Source organism: Gorilla gorilla, chromosome 21, assembly GCF_029281585.2.
Source record: "Gorilla gorilla gorilla isolate KB3781 chromosome 21, NHGRI_mGorGor1-v2.1_pri, whole genome shotgun sequence".
Lineage (NCBI taxonomy): Eukaryota > Metazoa > Chordata > Mammalia > Primates > Hominidae > Gorilla > Gorilla gorilla.
The window spans coordinates 56,171,921-56,184,966 of record NC_073245.2 but is presented as its reverse complement, the minus strand read 5'-3'; the positions used below and the strand labels follow the sequence as shown (position 1 = coordinate 56,184,966).

Genomic DNA, 13,046 nt, shown 5'->3' with positions numbered 1-13,046 from the left:
ACGTGATGACAGACAGGTACAAGGGGCGCCACAAGAGACAGGAGGAAGGGGTCAGTTCTGTCTGAGCAGACAGAGGAGGCTTCTATGCAGTGGGTCTCAAATGATTTTCTGACTGAAGGTGATATATTAGTTTCCTAGGGCTGCTGTCACAAATCACCATAAACAGGTGACTTAAAACAACATAAATTATTCTCTTACAGTTCTGGAAAGCCAGAAGTCTAAAATCAGCCTCAGTGGGCTAAAACCAAGGTGTCTTCAGGGCTGGCTGGTCTGGAGGCTCTAGGAGAAAATCCATTTCCTTGCCTTTCCCTGTGTCTAGTGGCTGCTTGTGTTCCTTAGCTTGTGGTCCCTTCCTCCATCTTCATAGCACGTCACCCCAGTCTCTGCTTCCATCCTCTCATCACCTTCTCCTGATTCTGCAACCCTCCTCACTTATAAGGACCATTGTGATCCTATAGGGCCCACCCAGAGAACCCATGATATTCTCCCCATCCCGAGATCCTTCATCACATCTGCAGAGCCCCTTTTGCCATTTAAAGTAACATACACAGGTTTCAAAGATTAGGACCTAGCTATACTTAGGGGTCATTATTCAACCACCCACAGTGAGTCCCGTAAGTACTGACTAACTGTGTCTCAGTCTGCCTATATGTCTGGAGAGGGCAGAGAGCGAAGTACCTGCTGTGGTAGACTTTACTACTGCTCTCCAATATCTGGCTCTCCTCTCCTTCCTGGCACATAGGACACTACACCTCAGGCTCCCCTTACCATTTATTGGAGCCATGTGTCTAGTTTAGACCAATGGGTTATGAGCAGAAACAACGTGGGTCTCCTCTGGGTAGAAGTATAAAAAAGCAAACTTGAGATCTGCAGGCTCTCTCTAGAGATCAGCAAGGTTCCAGATGGTCGAGACCTGACCAACCTACAGCCCTGAGTGATCTGTGGAGCAGAGCCCAACCCCTATTTCTCTGCTGATTGTCATGGAACACGTAGTAAGAGCAAAAATAAGCCTTCCTTATGATAAGCAACTGAGATTCAGGGGGTTGTTATGGCAGCATAACCCTAACATGCTCAGTTAAGTTTAGGCCAGGGGCAGTGGCTCACACCTGTAATCCCAGAGCTTTGGGGGGCCAGGGCGAGAAGATAGCTGAGACTGGGAGTTTGACACCAGCCTGAGCAACATAGCAAGGCCCCGTCTCTTAGAAAAAAAATTACTTTTCTCCCGGGCGCAGTGGCTCACGCCTGTAATTCCAGCACTTTGGGAGGCTGAGGCGGGCAGATCACGAGGTCAGGAGATCAAGGCCATCCTGGCTAACATGGTGAAACCCCATCTCTACTAAAAATTAAAAAAAAAAATCAGCCGGGTGTGGTGGCACGTGCCTATAGTCCCAGCTACTCGGGAGGGCGAGACAGGAGAATCACTTGAACCCAGGAGGCAGAGGTTGCAGTGAGCCAATATCGCACCACTGCACTCCAGCTTGGGCGACAGAGCGAGACTCAGCCTCAAAAAAACAAACAAACAAACAAAAAATTATTTTTAATTAGCCAGGCATGGTGGTATGCACCTGTAGTCCTAATCAGGAGGCTAAGATGGGAGGATTGCTTGAGCCCAGGAGTTTGATGCTACAGTGAGCTATTATCATGCCACTGCACTAGAGCCTGGTTGACGGAGCAAGACCCTTTCTCTAAAAAAAAAAAAAAAAAAAAAAAAACCCATAATAAGTTTAATAGTAATAATCATTTGCTGATCATCTACCATGAGTCAGGCACTTTATCTATATTGCATGTAACCCTCATAATCACCACCCCAGCAAGGTCAGAATTCACTACTTTTGTTTTGTTTTGAGGCGGAGTTTCATTCTTGTTGCCCAGGCTGGATTGCAATGGCATGATCTCAGCTCACTGCAACCTCCGCCTCCTGGGTTCGAGTGATTCTCCTGCCTCAGCCTCCCGAGTAGCTGGGATTACAGGTGTGTGCCACCATACCCGGCTAATTTTTTTGTATTTTTAGTAGATATGGGGTTTCACCATGTTAGCCAGGCTGGTCTTGAACTCCTGTACTCAAGTGATCCACCCGCCTCAGCCTCCCAAAGTGCTGGGATTACAAGCGTGAGCCACCGCACCGGCCTATCTACTCTACTTTAAAGGTAGAAAACTTACATACAGAGAGGTAGATGTGAAGGTTATCTACCTAGGAAGTGGTGGAGCTGGGATTCAAACCCACAGCAATGTGGTTCCAAAGCCAAACTCTTAACTACTGCAAGGGTCCCTCCTGAAAGGGACCACAGGCTTCTAGACCCTTCTCTGGCCCCAGACAGCTATCGCCCTGAAGGTCAGCAGGGGCTTCTGGCCAATGCAGGTCAATCCTGGGGCCAGAATCCTTAATGACTATGTGAGCCCATCCCTGGGGCCTGGAGCCCAGAAACAAACCCCCCTCACCCCAAAATCTAGCCTGAACCTCTTCTGATTGCTGGGCTGGTTCTTACTCACGTACTCATGCATCCATGCACCAAAAAAGTATTTGCTGTGCATCTACTTTGTGCCAGGCACTATTCTGGGATCCTGGGAGACAGCAGTGAACAAAGACCCCTGGAGTTTACGCTCTTGCATTGGAGACAGAAAACAATACACATAGTCAATAAGTGACTTACGTGGTATATGGAAAGAAGAAAGAGTTGAGCAGGTGAGGGGTATTGGGAATGTCGAGATGGAGGGTATGCACATTTAAACAGAGCAGTCAAGGTGGGCCTCATTGAGGAAGTGATAGTGGAGCCAAGACTGGAAGGAGGTGAAGGAGTGAGCCAAGTAGATGTGTTGGGGAGAGCATTCCAGGGCCCGACAGCCTGTGTACAGGCCCTAAGATGGGAGCTGCCGGCAGATGTGACCTCGGTCAGCAAAGAGACCAGCAAAGATGGGCAGAGCAAGCAGTGGGGAGGGGTAGGGGAGGCCAGAGAGGCAACTGGGGATGGAGTGTGCCCCACAGATGGCACTGAGATTACCCCTCCCCAGAGAGAGGAAGCCAGCACTTTTTCCACCGGCCTTATCTGATGCTGTGGTTGGGGAGGCAGCGAGAGCAGGCGTGAGGGCTGCATAGCTCGGCACATCCGAGGAACCTCAGCAGGGCCTCAGAGCAGCTGACATCCGCTTGGCCTGCGGCTTCTTCCTGTGGCTTCTGCATCTCAGGTTGCCCCGATGGCTGCTATTTTTGCTCCTGTTTGGGGTTCTGTGGTGGGCTCATCTATGCATTGTTGAGTTTGCTCTGCTCAGAGCAAATGTGAGGGCTTAAACATTCCAAGTGTCTTTGGGAACACTTACAATCCAGCAAGTGGGAAAGAGGAGGATGTTTGTTATACATGTCATCTCGTCAATCCTCATGACCCTCCAAGCAGAGAGGCTAGGTGGCTTGTCCAAGGTCACAGCCAAATCAAACCAGTGTGAGGATCCTATTCCAGTCTGTCTAGGTCTGAAGGCCCTTAATTTGTAGGGAGGTCTTTGCATCTACTGCCTAAATTAACATTTCTGTGCTGTCTGGCCTTGCAGCACGTGTGAGAATAAAGGTGCATCATCGTGGGTGATGTCCTCCCAGAGCATCACAGCACTGATGGGGAGGACAATGACAGAAGCGGGCATAGGGAAGGGGACCCTGGCTCCCATAGTTGCGGCTAGACAGTGGGGGCAATCAGAGAAGGCTTCTGGAAAGCCGTGGATGTCGTGACCACACCTGCGAGAATAAACAGGAGTCCAAGGGGTAAAAGAAACATTCTGGACAAAGGGGTCTGAAAGTAAAATTAAGAGGCACAATAGCTTGGTCAGTGGGGAAGCGGATTTAGGAGGGGGCAGGACAGTGATTCTGCAGGAGGCAGAAGCTAGCTTGTGGACTGCAAAAAGTGAGATCAGACAGGTGCCCAGCTCCCCCAGGTGGGTATATTAAAGGTATCAGAACAGATCCAGCTGATTTCAAAAGACAACCAACCACAGGCTTTAAGCAGGGAGGGATGTGCGCATCAGGTGGTTCTCAGAGATCCCACTGGCTGCTGTGAGAAGAACAGACTAAGGGGGAAGGGTGGAGGCAGGGAGGCCTGGGAGGAGGCTCCTGCGGTCATCGCGGTGACAAGTAATAGTGAAGCGGGGAGAAGTCATTGCACCCTGAAGGTACAGCCAGCAGCAAGTGCAGGTGGATTAGATGCAAGGAGTAAGGCAGAGAAAGGGGTCAAAGATGATCCCACATTTGTGGCCTAAGCCGAGGGGGGAACAATCATATATAAAAAGTGGGCACAAAGTAGAAGGGGCATTTTGAGGTGAGGGAGGGTGTGAATCAGGAAAAGGGCCATTGAGAGTAACTGTTTTCTTCTAGATGAGCCCCTGGGGTAAGGAGATGCAAATCAAAGCTGCCTTTCTACACCAATCCCCCCATGACTAGGGGGCTACTGCTCCCATGGCCTCAATTGCTCTTCACAGCAAGGAAGACCCAGGGAGGTTAAGTGAGCTGCCTCAAGCCTCACAACTAGAAGTCAAGAGACCAAAGGCTGAAAATCCAGGTCCACCCAATTGCTACTCCAGGCTCATCTCAACACCTAACAGCAGGAGGTTCCCGACGCCCTCCCTGGAAAATGGCTCCCCAGGCCCAGGAGAAGCTGGAGAATTCATTCCCCATCTTCCCATCTATATTTCATGCCTCTCTTTGCAACTGTCCAGATGTGTGAACATCTGCCAGGCCCCCTGGCTAGACGGAGATGGCAGCTCCTGGGCAGCCCTGGGCCTCCCAGTGGGCGGCACAGAGGCTGCCCCAGCAGGCCCCCAGCTGCCTCCACTGGAAACCTCGCCTCCCTGCCCCTGCTCCCAATTTCATTAATTACCGGTTTGTTCATGCACAAGGCAGCAGGGGAGAGTCATCAGGGATGCCGCCGGCCGAGGAAAGGAAATTAATTTCAAACATGAAGCTCATCCTGCTCTGGAGGCTCCCACATACCCGATTTCCAACACAGTGGAAGAGCAGGGGTTGAAGCCATCAGCCTGGATTCTTCTTCTGAGGGAATCAAAGGTCCAAAGGGGATGAAGAACTGGCCCAAGATCACACAGCAATTACTAATGGCAGGAAAAGCCCTGCAACTCAGGCCTCCCACTTCTGCACACCTTCATTCTTCCCATAAATATTCAGCAGGTGCCTGCCATGTTTGGGCCCCTGTGTGCCAACAGACACCCTGGTTTCAGGCAAAAGCTCTCCAGGGCCTCTTCCCTCCCCAGGAGAACACGTTATTTACTGAGCACCAACAATGTGCTTTACATATTTTATCCCACTTAGTCCTCCTAACAATGTCATTTTGTAGGCAAGGAAACTCTGGCTGAGAGAGGTTGCTGTGCTGAGGTCACACAGCAAGTAAGGAACAGAGCCATGACTTAAAACAAGGTCTTAAACCTGGCTCAGCTTCTGTTCTCCAGGCAGGGAGCATGTGTGAGGGTGCAATTCTCAGCCACTCTGTCCCTTCCAAGACTCCTTTCCTTCCAGCACCTTCCTTCCCAGCCAGGGGCTCTCAGCAAACAGGTCGTCAGGTAGCAATCTGAATGCTGGCTTACTGGCTGGCTGTTTTCCCAGGGCCCCACCAACACAGTGCTGATGAGTGGTATTCAGTAAGTTGTTCAGGAAGTGTTAACACTAAAAGGATCGGTTGGTTCTCTTTCAAAATGGCCAGTCAGTCCTTGCCATGAACTCCTCTCCCAGTCAAGAACCCATGGAAGTGACCAGAAACACAAAGAATTCCTATTAGCCAGGGCTGTGAAACAGACGTGGCCCTCCCTTCAAGCTCCCCAAACAGATTCCAGAGCCTCTGACTCTTAAGCACAAGAAGAGAGCTCCCTGGATCATACACGCAGATGCAGACAAACACATGCCCTTGTGAGCCACGCCCTCCTCATGAGCTGAGCCGACATCCTAGGTCATTTGTTCATTCATTCATGCCTCATTAATGAGGTCCTTCCACACACCAGGCAAAGTGTTACACAGTGTGTGTGTGCACATGTGCATGTGTGCATACATATACACATGAACACACATAAATGCTTATACACACACACCATCATGACAACACAAGAAAGTAGGCATCAGTGTCCCCATTTTATGGATGAAGAGACAGAAAGCTCAAGGAACTTGCGCTATGTCACAGACTGTATTTGTGGCCGAGCTGAGATATGTAAGCAGTGCCTAACCCAGACCCCAGTACACAGTAGGTGCTCAATAGCTACATTCTGTGTCCAGCTGGCTCCTCAGGCTTCCCTTGAAGGCCTGGGCCCACTGCCTCCTGCAGGCTTTCAGACCCAGAGTGGAGAAGGTGGAAACCATCCCAGGAGGCACAGAAGCTGGTGTTTCCTGGTCTCTCCCAGTTCACCCAGGATGTTCCAAATGACGGAAAGCGGACCTGAGCGGGAGCCTTCTCTTGCTGGGACACACATGCACGAAGCCGGATTTCAACAATGGCTGTGATAAATCAGAGCACCAGAAGAGGTCGGGCCTCCTGGTCTGCTGGGTGCAGCACCATCAACAGCAACAAGCCCCGCCCCCAACCCAGTCAACTCCCATCACCAAGATAGCCTCCCAGGCACAGCTGGGATGGCCCCTTCATGTTAGGGTTCTGCATTTGAAATCTCTGCCACCTATTAAGGGCATGTGTGTCCCCTTAAGTCCCCTTAGTTCCTTTCTCATTTGTTGCTGTCCTTTCTTCTACGAAAGTATGCTGCGTAGAGATCCCAACTGGTTATTTTTTAATATCCTTACTTCACAAAAGGAAAAGGTGGCATTCACCAAATTTGGCGAGAAATTTTTATTGATTCCCCAAACTCCAAAATCCAGTGGAAGAGGCAGCTCGGGTATTCCTGGTGACGTCCTCAGCCACTTCTCACCCGTCTTGCCTTCTTGGAAGGCCCCTGTCACTCTTCAGCCCAGGTATCTTCTGGGCTCCTCCCAAGCCATGGGCCATCCCCATTACTGCTCCCATTGTTTCCAGTCTGAATCAGCCAGACCCCCCAGCCCACACCTGGCCAGGCCTACTGCAGGGTGTGCTGAATGAATGAATGAATGAATGATCCTGAGCAGCCTGGGCACCAAGGCCACAGCCTGACCCTGCTCTCCAGAGGACAGCCCAAACCGCCTCCAGAATTCCTCTCCAAGAAGGAGCTGCCAACTGCAGGCCTCCTGGCCCCTCTAAAGCATCTTCATTCCAGAATGTGACAAGCACCAGTCCAGGTCCCTGCCTGCCCCCATCCAGACATCACCTGTCTTCAGCCCACAGTGACGGCCTGACCACCTCCACCTCATGGGGCGGTGGGCACCCGCTGCTTACCTTCTGCGGAAACACACCTGCAATGCACCAGCGTCTTGCAAGTAGAAGGAGCCCGAGTCTCATTCCACAGAAGCCCAGGCAGCGAGAGAACGCGCCCGCGACAGCCTCTGTGCGAGTCTGCTGCATAATCAGCAGAGAAAGAGGAAAAAATGCCAGAAATAGCAAGCTTTATAAGCCCTCCTGACAACTCTTGGTCCTCTATTGGCTGGAGGCCCGGCACCCCCACCCCCCATCCCGTTCGTATAAGGTGAAATGGAAAAACCTGTTATTTAACCTCTTTTATCAAAATCCATCTCCTATTCCAATTTGGGCCTGCATGTTCGGAGCTCCTGGTGGCGGTCTCCACGCCAGGTCTCGGGGAGCAGAAGGGGAGGCAGCCCCTAAGTACAGTGCGGCTCCACGTCATTTGCGGCTTAAGAGCCTTCCCCACTCACACACGCTGCCTTGGGAGGGGTGTTGCACTGGAAGAGCCTTCGGAAGGCAAATTGGCAGCACCTGTCAACGTGTGAAACTTGCATGCCCTTTCATTCAGCAATTAGACTTCTGAGCATCCATCCTGCAGAAATACCTGTACTCAGTGCATGGATGCATGCCCAAGGATGTTGCTTGTTACAGAGAGAATTAGAGACAGCTAAATGTTGAAAGCCAGGGTCTGGTTGAATACATTGAAATACATCTGATGGAATGAGGAAGGTGTGTAGGTACTGACTTGGAACTGCCTGCGAGAAAAAGTCAAGGGCATGGTTCCATTTTTATAAAAACAATAACGGTGTATATGTATGTGTTTGAACATGCACTATAAAAGATACCAGGCTGTTAATAGCAGTTACACTAGGGAGGAGGAGATATTTTCAGTTGCTGCTTTTTTCTTTCTTGTTTCATTTTTTTTTCTTTACCACAAGCGTGTATTACATTTGTAATTTAAAACAAAAAAATAAGAACCTCCCCTGGTTCCTTTCCACTCTTCTGAAGCCATCAGGCCAAAGGCCAAGGTCACCCACCACAAGCCTTGATCGGGCTTGGGATAAAGCTGGCCCCGGGCACTAAGGATTAACCAGCAGTCTCTCATTAGCTTTCGCACAAATGCAGTTAAACTAGGGCTCCATGAAGAAGGCAGACTTTGAAATAAGACAGAGCTGGGTTCGAATCCTAGCTCTGCCTGCTGGAATGGCTAACTTCCCTGAGCCTCAGTTTCTTCACCTGTAAAATGGGGATAATAGTACTTATTAAGTGTCATGTACTGTGCCAGGTGCTATTAAACTAATTTTAATGTTTTGGACATTTCAGTAGCAGCAAAGGCTGCTGAGGAAGCACCACAGAGCTGAGAGGATCCAGACTAAGCAGGAAGAGCTCTGGGGAATCATCCAATTCCTGAACACTTGTAACAATACTAAAGTAAGTGACAGAGAGAACGGCCTGGGAACAGCAAATTTCATGTGATAAAGGGGGCTGGTGCCCAGCGTGTCTGCAGGAGGAGGGAGAGTCTGGAAGGGGGATTACAAAAGGCTCCAGAAAGGAAAAAGTCTTGCTTCCCTGCCTCTGTACCTTTTTCATGCTGTTCCCTCTGCCTGGAATGCTCTTCCCCTGACCTTCACACAACTGACTGCTTCTCATCCTTCCAGCTCTGCTCAAAGATCTCCTTCTTCCCCAAAGAGAGCTCCTCTAATCTCACCTGCACCTGAATTACTTTGTCCATAGCACACTCCTGCAGCCAATGGTTTCTGTTCATGTGTTTGATGGCTTTTGTTTCTGTGTTTATTGTTCTTCTCTAGGCTCTGAGCTTCTTGATGGTCAGGATCGTCTGTCTTGCTCATCTCTGGGTCCTGGCTCCCAGCATGGGGACTGACACACACAGTGCGTGCTCACCAAATAGAAAGTGCACACAACCCATAGATCCAAGGCACATGACACTCGTCTCAAGGCAAAAGAGAGGTGCATTTTGCACCGCGATACAAAGATGGATGAAAATTTCAGACATACCAAAGATTTAGAAACACACACACACACAAAGCTGTAAGCATGCAAGAAGAAATTGTCCATGAATATTTGTATAAGCTTAGGATGATAAAGAACTTTCTAGGCTCAAATTCGTGTGGACAAGGATATTTATTGCATCATTATTTATAAGAAGATGAAAATGACAATAAAGTCCGTCGACAGAGGATTGGATAAATAAATCATGGCTCTCCATAGAATGGAATACTATGCGGCCTTGAAAATGATGGGCATTTGTTGATGCTGCAAGAAGCCATGTTGCTTGTTGAATGTTAAACTTTTTCATCAGAAACAAGAGATAAGTGAAAGGTATAATTGATTGTCAGAGAGAAAACACAAAGGTAAAAATCTTTCAAGTCTCATTTATTTATTCATTCACTGAAAAAACTTTTTTTTGTTGTTCCCTCTGCCTCCTCCCTACTTCACATAGGTCATAATTCCAGAAGCTGGAGCAATGTGTGATCAGGACACTGCCCCTGTCCTCACAGGAAGCCCAGCTTACACACAGAGGTGAGTATGATATAAGGAAGACAGTACTCACCAGTAAGGGTCTCAGGGTAGTCACCTGGGCGAGGGCCTCATGAAAAAGGTGTCAGTCAAGCCGAGATTTGGAGAAGGGGCAGAGTTTGAGTACACAGATAAGGAATGAGGCATTTTAAAAGGCAGAAGCTGGGTGATACCAGACAAGCACAGAAAGCCCCTGCATTCTTCATCAAACTCTTACTGAACCCCACCATCTGTCGGAGAGGGAGTTTACAGGAGCTAAGCAAAGGCCCAGATTCTGGACTGAATTCTGCCAAATGTACTGGGAGGAGGCATTTGGGGTTGTGATCGTACCATCCACAGGTGTACAGGTGAGAAAGCATCCTCCCAACCCTGACTCGTGCACCCCGAGAGCACCAGCCCCACAGAGAAGGCAGGGCTGGGGCAGGTGCACCTGCCTGGCAGGTTGGATGACTGAGGCTTAGCAAGGCAAATCCCAGGGCGTGAGACCGGATTCCAGGTGCAGTGCTCTTGCCGTTGCAATAAATATTCAGGTGGAGGTATTTAATGTGGGTTGGCGGGGGTCCCATCACTGTGGCCCCTCTGCTCAGCTCCTTCTGGCGTGGAGACAAGAAGGGCCTCTGCACCATGAAGAAACTCAGCATTTTTTTAGTTCTTTTTTAATTTTTCAGATTCTGAGGCAACGTGATGGTTACGGTTCAAAACAAAGAGAGATGACTCAGCTTCCTGTGGAGAAGCTGCAGCCTTTTGGAAATGATCTTTCAGTTTTAATGCTTCTCTCTTCTTATCCACGGAGGCAGCTTGTCCAAGCTGCTTGTTTTCTTTTTTGTTTTCTTTTTTCTCTTATTTATTTATTTATTTATTGAGACATGGTCTCCCTCTATTGCCCAGGCTGCAGTGCAGTGGCATGAGCATAACTTACTGCAGCCTTGAATTCCTGGGCTCGAGAGATCCTCCTGCTTCAGCCTCCCGAGTAGCTGGGACTACAGGCATGTGCCACCACACCCTACTAATTTTTGTGTTTTTTCTTTTTTTGTAAAAATAGGGTCTCACTATGTCGCCTAGGCTGGTCTCTAACTCCTGTCCTAAAGCAATCCTCCCGTCTTGGCCTCCCAAAGTGCTGGGATGACAGGCATGAGCTATGATGTTACTTGTTTCCTTGTTGTTCAGCTGTTCCCAGGGTGAGGTGAAGGGACAGTGGCCAGGCTCTGTGGCCAGAATGCCTGGGTTTGAATCCTGGCTGTACCCTTAGATCTTGGCCAAACTTAGATCCTCTCTGAGCCTCTGTTTACTAATGTTAAGATGGGAATAATAGTTCCCTCCTGGTGGGGTTTTTGTCAAAGCAGCTGTCATCGATGGAAAGTGCCTGGTCTGGTCCATAAATATCACTGTTAATAGCCAACAGCCACCATGCTGAGGTTCTACTGTGCTTTGATGATCTCATTTAGTCCTCACACTTGCACAAAACAAGTTCCCATTTTACAGATGAGGAAGTTGAGGCTCACAGCAAGGAGTCAACTTCCATCTTCTTATTGATGAGGGTCAGTGCACACAGCCCAGGCAAACTCACAATTGAATCATTATAAGCTTTGTCCTTTGATTTTTCAGTACAGTAGCAACCAAGCCCATATCAGCCCCTTGCTGTCTTTATTCACAAAATGGGGACAAATCTTCTGAGATTGCTGAGATGTTCCAGCCAAGGTTTACCAAAAACAATTCTGTGAAGGACTCAGGAACCTTCCATCGTATCGCATCATTCCTTCCTCCAGGGCAAGGAGGAACCCACAGAGAGCTGAGCTCTTCCTGCGCAACATCCCAAGGAGAGGCCAGAAGCGAGTCAGGAAACCTCCTTAAGTCAATAGAAAACACCAAAGCTGAGAGGGTGTGAGCTTACGCAAATAAAAAGAACAGGGCTTTAGGCCAGGTACAGTGGCTCGTGCCTGTAATCCCAACACTTTGGGAGGCCGAAGTGGGTGGATCACATGACGTCAGGAGTTCGAGACCAGCCTGGCTAACATGGTGATACTCCATCTCTACTAAAAATACGAAAATTAGCCAGGTGTGGTGGCACATGCTTGTCATCCCAGCTACTCAGGAGGCTGAGGCAGGAGCATCACTTGATCCTGGGAGGCGGAGGTTGTAGTGAGCCGAGATCGCGCCATTGTATTCCAGCCTGGGCAACAAGAGCGAAATTCTGTCTCAAAAAATACTCAAAAAAAAAAAAAAAAAGGCTTTAAAACCACCTATTATCCAAATGGCCACCCTGCACCATGATATTAACACTGGGACTCTCGAACCTTTGTCCTAGAACCAACTTTTTTTCTTAAATGCAGTGCAGGTGAACATAAGGTAACCCACAACAGCCCAAACCCAAGCTTCCACGCCCCCTTCCCTCACATCACCCTGAAGCATATGCTGACAGAGCAACCTTAATAGTAACTGACTAATTTTAAACCCTGTGATTACCAGGGTTGATTTCCATGGAACCTTCCTTTCACAGTACTGAGAACCTCTCATGAGCAGTAATTGCCAAGTTCAATTTTAGCTCTGTCATGCCCAACCATCAGTGCTAACTAAGGCAGCTGCTTCATCGCCAGGTAAGCTGGTAATGAAGTCGGCTTCACAGCTTAATTTCACAATATTGTGATGCCCCCGTCAGCACCTGTTAAGTGCTGCGAAGCTGCAAGCTTCTATTAAACAAATCTCACGCAAGGGAAGTGACTAAAGCCGCTTTGCGCTTCTAAGGTGCCCTGGTCTACATCCTCACGCCCACTGGGATTTTGTGTTTGCTTAATCCCATGTGCCTCGTCTCTGCAAAGCACTGACCACTAAAGTGCCACACCACACCCCTAGGGTGCCCTGATCGCTGTCTCATCCTCTGCAGTCACCTCTCCTTCCCCCTCCATCCCTGCGACTCTGGCTCAGCCTCTCACCCTTCTGGCCTGGATCCCCATAGCAGCCCCTTAGCTCACCCTCCCCCATTTATTTTCCAGGCCAATTAGTAGAGTTTTCTTGGGGAAAAAAAAAAAAAAAGTTGCCAGGTGCGATTGCTCACACCTATAATCCGAGCAATTTGTGAGGCCGAGATGGGAGGATTGCTTGAGATCAGGAATTCAAGAGCAGCCTGGGCAACATATCAAGACATATCTCTGAAAAACAGACCAAAAAAAAAAAAAAAAAAAAAAAAAAAAGCTAGCTGTGCATGGTGGCGCA

At 49.0% G+C, this 13,046-nt stretch overlaps 1 protein-coding gene across 6 annotated transcripts in view; it reads right to left on the bottom strand.

The window, feature by feature from the left end:
• The window catches only part of TOX2 (TOX high mobility group box family member 2), a 154,663-nt gene that overhangs the window by 116,134 nt on the left and 25,483 nt on the right, over positions 1–13,046 (bottom strand). For 2 of the 6 annotated variants that reach the window (XM_019017578.4, XM_055373010.2), the window contains exon 1: positions 7,335–7,475. The exons of the other annotated variants lie outside the window; for them this stretch is intronic. In XM_019017578.4, coding sequence (XP_018873123.4) covers positions 7,335–7,460 — 126 coding nt within the window. In that variant the 5' untranslated portion in view covers positions 7,461–7,475. Of the gene's footprint in view, positions 1–7,334; positions 7,476–13,046 lie in introns of those variants that run through there. 6 annotated transcript variants of the gene reach the window in all.